At 34.3% G+C, this 6,338-nt stretch overlaps 1 protein-coding gene across 1 annotated transcript in view; it reads left to right on the forward strand.

The window, feature by feature from the left end:
* LOC140327681 (G-protein coupled receptor 54-like) overlaps positions 1–5,745 on the forward strand; it is a 28,378-nt gene extending 22,633 nt beyond the window's left edge. The window contains exons 3-5 of the mRNA XM_072407044.1: positions 1,802–1,937; positions 4,428–4,666; positions 5,158–5,745. Of these exons, the coding sequence (XP_072263145.1) occupies positions 1,802–1,937; positions 4,428–4,666; positions 5,158–5,508 (726 nt within the window). The 3' untranslated portion in view covers positions 5,509–5,745. The remainder of the gene's footprint in view (positions 1–1,801; positions 1,938–4,427; positions 4,667–5,157) is intronic.
* The last annotated feature ends 593 nt before the right edge of the window (positions 5,746–6,338 follow it).

Genomic DNA, 6,338 nt, shown 5'->3' on the forward strand with positions numbered 1-6,338 from the left:
TGTTTTTTTAAGTGCTTTTTCATTGAAAGCATTTGGGCTTTCCTCATGGATGCTCCAGCTTTGCTTTGCTTCACTTGAATTGCTCTGTGCCAAAGCTTCAATGCCCTTTGTTGCCCTATATGTCCTGAAATTACAGCAGGGCGAAGCAAAGCTAAAGCATGTTCTATTTTCTTTATTACACAGCCTGAAGTTTGTTTACTGCTGGTAGAGTAAAAAAAGGTCATGCCTTTACTCCTACATCTGTGGTCAGATTTTAAATTGCCAGTATTGAACAATGCAATAACACCTTATTGTGTGACTTTATTGATCCTCCCTCACTCACCGTCTAATTCTTAGTCATCCAAGTAATATGGAAAGCTAATAGATGGATAATGTCAAGTACTCATACTATAAACTTCATTATTTAGCTCTATTCTCCAAAGCTTTACTTTTTCTGGTCTGCCCATTTTTTTCATTGGATTTAATTTCTTCTTAATCTTGGACACTCAGCATATATATGGGTATTTCCTAAGGTAGTCTGCATGCAAATTCAGCCTAAGAATGCCCACCAGTCCAGATTGATATTGGTCCATTAAAGTATTTGATATTGCATAACTCCTCCAAAAGCCAGCCCATCGCTTTGGCCAGTACTAAGCCAACACAATAGCAATCATGTCAAAATATCGGTACCACACTGTCAATTGTGACAATACATGGGCAAAATATCTGATTTTTTTGGACATCAGACTTGACACATGTAAAATGCACATCAATTTGCACAAAAGGGCTAATGGAGAATAAATGCAAGCAAGGTAACGGATTCAGAACAGGTTGACAAAAGCAATATTGAGAGCTTTTGGAATACAGAATAGCTCTTTACTGTATACAAAACAATTCTAGAGCCTCAAGAAATCTTTGTGTCTGCTAATGATTGACAGTCTTTTCCTAACAAGATGGAGATGCCATGTTACACAGGCAAGCCATTCAGGGCAGCCTAAGCTTCTGCCTCTTAAAAATGGTCAAAACCAAGAAAGGTTTTTTTAAAAGATAGCACTGGTAAAATGGTGTGCTGTGGAAATATTTGTTTTGTGAAGTCACGGAACTATAAAAAAAGGAAGGTGAGCATTGGAAAATCCTTAGAAGCCTTACAACATTATTCAGTCTTGCCTTGCTGTCACATTCTTTGGAAAGCTTGATCCACATTTTAAAGTTCCCATTGTGGTGATATACCTTATGGCATCATGGTGTAGGTCTCTCAGCATGGATTCCTTAAATATATGAATTTGCATCAGTATGGCAAGATTGGAAAATGTTAGTAAAATGTAACAAAAAAAAAGAAATAGTATGAGGAAGCCAAGTATAGTATACATGACTATTTGGCTTGAGCAATAATCATGGTTAGGTGATGGTTTGAAGAGGAGCAGGATAATCTGAATTTGGCTTAGGGTAAAAAAAAAAGTGAATAGGCTTTGCATCGCCTAAAAGAGCACAAAATAAAACCACCAGAATATGCATTTTAGGAGAGCATAGATTATTAGAAAATGAATAGGGAGAAAATCCTGAGAAAGTGCAGTAAATGTATACTTAAATAGAAAAAGATGAGTGATTGAAAATGTGTTTTATTATCCTAGATACCAGAGTTATGTAAATCAATTTTAACCTTAATTAATAAAGAGTGCTAACTTAAAATGAATTTACTTATAGCAGGCAAATAAAATGCACTATGACCGGTACACAATAAATTCTGATTGAATCTGAACTGTGACTGTATTTTAGAAGGTGCAAGGTGTATTTGTGTAACATAATTACTTTTATCTTCAAGGTGACAGCACAAGCAACCTGTATAACTCTTACAGCAATGAGCGTCGACCGCTGTTATGTGACAGTATATCCACTGCAGTCACTACGACATCGCACTCCTCGCTTAGCCATGGCTGTTAGTCTGGGCATTTGGATAGGTAATATTAATACCAGGAGTAATGTGGGAGCATTTCTTTTACACATGTTTATAAAATGTATATATTAGCATGGCAACCAACATTATTATTTTGGCTAGTAACTTTGTAGTATATGTACATATGAGCAGATTTAGGTTGATATTTAATAACTAAGGTAATTAAAATATTTGTTTGAAACAGTTTTGAATTTTATTACATTTCTATGTTTTTCTTGTCTGTTTCAACTGCATAAATGGTGACATTTTCCAGTGGGAAAAATTTTTGTAAGGATGTACGAGCAACTACTGTATTTGACAGCTCTATGTCACAAATAAGGTATATTTTATACTAGAGAAAAAATGTACTAATAGGTCATTTATTCCAAAACCACTAACTGTGTCACAGCAAGCAAAACAAAAATTGTGCCTTTAGAATTCTCTTACAGATTAGGTATTGGTTTACTCAATGGGCCTGATTTATTAAGGCTCTCCAAGGCTGGAGACGATATACTTTCATCATTGAACCTGGGCGATCTAGCAAACCTTTAGTGGATCAGATCCATTATTAAGATTATTTGCTAACAAATAGCAAATTACTTTTAGGAAATGCATACCAAGTTTGCTGGATCACCCAGGTTCACTGTTGAAAGTGTATGCTCTCCAGTCTTGGGGAGCTTTATAAGGCTCAATGACTGCAAGGTGTGCAGATCATGTGCCTGCAAAACAAGTCCCATTCAACAACCCTCCACTGCTGTGCTTGCCAGTTCATTTTCTAATTGTATTGTTATGAACTTTAACATTCTAACTGAAATGTAGAGTCTGAAATGTAGTTCTTCCTTTTTTTTTCTAACTGTAAAATAAAATTGACTTTGTAAGATCATTGTCTTTCCTCCTTGGCATTGTGTTAACACACACCTGAATGCTCTAGACAGTGCTCAGTGTACAATTTTCCATATGCTTCTACTTGGACTCAGTGACATGCATGCCTTTCATTCCTCAGCAAGCTGATCATTGTTTATTATTTATTTAATTTGTAAGTAACATACAAGAAGCTATTTTTTTTGTGTTCCAGGACTGCATCACTTTGGACATCAGCATACAGTCTGCAATACAAGCATACTGTACCAACTCATCTCTGTTCTTATTTGCTTTACTAAATCAGGCCATACGAGTTTTCAATTTTGGCTGCTTCCTCGTTATGTACTAGTTGCTAGTTGAAGCAGGACTAGTGGCCTTCAGAAAAAAAAAATCTAAACACATGGTTTGAATTTTTATGTCTATAAATATAAACTTTTAAATTACCTGCAAGAATTGATTTATACATTTTGTAAAATATTGAGAAACCTAAAGCCCAAGTCGAAGGTATTTTTGCGGCTTTAAATTTGGGATCCAGGCCCAGAGTGTCTGGAAGTCACACTCCATTCATCTTGTGGGCCAGAAATTGTAGCTGGAAGCACCTGGCTTGTCATGATAATAGGGCATGTGCCAATGGGGCAGGGGGGAATCAGAGCCTGAGGCCAGATGTGGTTCAGAGAGACAAACCTGTAGGCCTGAGTAACCTAAGTGTTCAGGTGTGATAACCAACCAACATAGTTTGGAACACAAATTTTGAGACTTTGATTTTCCTTTATACTGATAAAAGGGTTCAATAAACTTAGACTGTATGGTTGTGTCCTGTGTGATGCACTGATCTCGGTTCCCCAAATATCACAATATATTTATATATCTGAATTTTTTTCTGAGTATGTGATGTGTGTTGCATTTTCTCGCGTTGTGTTTCCATACATTAAATATTTTATTTAGTGGAATTGCATAGTAAGATGGATGCCAGCACATACTTATGTATTTTTACAAACCTTAAATCAAATGACAATTGTTGGGGTAAGGCACTGCAAAGAGAATACATGACTAATTTTATTGTAGAAAACAATTGGTTTAAGAATAATGATCAGTTGCTATAAACTGCTCTACTTTGATTTTTTTACCCTCTGTCTGTTGCCAATACCAATGTCCCAGCAATGAGGGCCTGTTTTCACTGGAAAATATTAAAGATGCTATCTTACTAGCCCTTCCATAACTCTTGGAAAACTGGAGTTATAGTTGCCATTTATGGGGTTGGGTTCTGAATGAGAAACATGAAATGAAACATGCTGGAGGCCAGCAGAGAAAGACAAAAGACTACAAAATATGTGACGCACAATCATAAAGAATATTTGCTGCATACTGTGCACATGTTTCATTGCCTGTGTGGCATTTTGACTTAATAAACTATTGCTACTGTAGAATTTAGAGCAATTAGGTTGCTCAGTGCATGCAGAACAGAATTGGCAGGCTAGGTAGGAATAAATTACCAAGAGATAGACCTATCTAACTACATGCTGTTGTATAGTAATTAGCTTTCTTTTTGAAATAAAAATAACTTTTGGTAAGTTATATAATTCTATGTCACATATTTACTGTATATATATATATATATATATATCTCATGTAAATGTTTTGTTATTTTTTTCAGGCTCTTTTGCATTATCCATTCCTTTTACAATGTACCAGAAACTGAGTACTGGTTACTGGTATGGACCACAGACGTACTGCATTGAAGCTTTCCCTACACCCATCCATCAAAAGGCCTTCATACTATACACCTTTCTTGCAGTATATTTATTACCACTGGTGACAATTTGTGTCTGTTATGCTATCATGCTGAAGAGAATGAGTAGACCTGTTGTTGAGCCCATTGATAACAACTACCAGGTAAGTTGGAGTAAAAAGCAGAAGACAAGGACTTAATGTAATAGTAATTGACATACATCATGCAACATTTTAAGTTTTTTAACAAAATTTTTGTAAGGCATAGCAGTAAACAGTGTTCCACATTTCTTGTGATTCTGTGCCTATATAAATAAAATATATATATTTTTAATATAAATAATATAAATAAATATATATATATATATATATATATATATATAATATAAAGCACTTTGTTTCCTCCTAGCCACTACTATGAAAGAAACAAAATTAACAAAATAAATGATCTAAAACCAATATTAGCAATGCTGTATATTTATTTGAATATATAAGGTCTATAGGGACCTATTAAATAAAGTTTTCACAAAAGATTTACCAAACTTTTACCAAAACGGTATCAGACTAAATCATGCTATAACTGAAAAACTGTAGAACAAGAGAATTGTCTGCACTACGTCTTGTTGACAACTAATCATGATTTCTGTTTTTTTAAGGTTCAACTTTTGGCAGAGAGATCTGAGGCAGTGCGAGCGAAGATATCCAAAATGGTGGTCGTAATAGTTCTGCTTTTCACCATCTGTTGGGGGCCAATTCAGCTTTTCATTTTGTTTCAAGCATTTGATTCTAATTTTCAGCAAAGTTATGAAACCTACAAACTAAAGATTTTTGCTCATTGCATGTGTTACTCTAACTCATCAGTCAATCCAATTGTGTATGCATTCATGGGGGCAAACTTTAGAAAGTCTTTCAAGAAAGCCTTTCCTTTTGTATTTAAACCAAAAGTCGAGTGCATCCCTGGTGCAGTTGGTAACACAGAAATGCATTTTATATCATCAGGAACTTGACCGAGAAAATTACATTTTTTCAGACTGCAATAACTACTAAGGCACTATAATGTCCAAAACATCATTAATGTTATGGGGATGAGTTGTTGTGTAAACCATCAAGAGTCTGTAATAAATGATTATATTGTAACTTTTCCAGAAATTGTAATAAATTATCAAGTTTACACCGTGGACGGTATATTGAAAATACATGATGAGAACATTGGCAATATAATGTAAATTCTGTGTATTGTCAATATATTGGAACCAAATCAATGTACCATATTTTGCCTACCAGATGTAAATGTCATGTATTTAAAGAAACATTACCAACACATCCCATGCACTGCTTCTATGTATTATTTACTGTATTATTAATGTTTATATATATATATATATATATATATATATATGCCCCCCTAAATAAAATTACCAACACCTACTTTTTTAAATAATATTATAATACCATGCTCTCATTGCTAGATGATTTTGTCATTCATTTGACGACTTTTTCACCATATAGAAGTTGTTGACAATGTTTACATCATCAGGAAATGCCAGAACAATTTATAAGGAAATTTGTAAAATTTGTAAAAATTGAGATTATAAAAAAAAAAAAAAAATCCCTAAAACGTTCAGAAAACAGGTTGATATATCCCATTGTAGATGTGTATCTTTATGTCTGAGCTGGGAACAATAGTCTTCACCTAAAAGTTCAATGCGCAAATAAACACTGCCATGCTACTACTGATTGAAAAACATGTATTTTTTACTAGACTGTGAACCTAACCCATGACTGTCATTCTAAGACATATACCCTAACATAAAAATATATAACAGGTTCAAAATGA

Source organism: Pyxicephalus adspersus, chromosome 3 (genome assembly GCF_032062135.1).
Source record: "Pyxicephalus adspersus chromosome 3, UCB_Pads_2.0, whole genome shotgun sequence".
In the NCBI taxonomy this organism is placed as follows: Eukaryota; Metazoa; Chordata; class Amphibia; order Anura; family Pyxicephalidae; genus Pyxicephalus; species Pyxicephalus adspersus.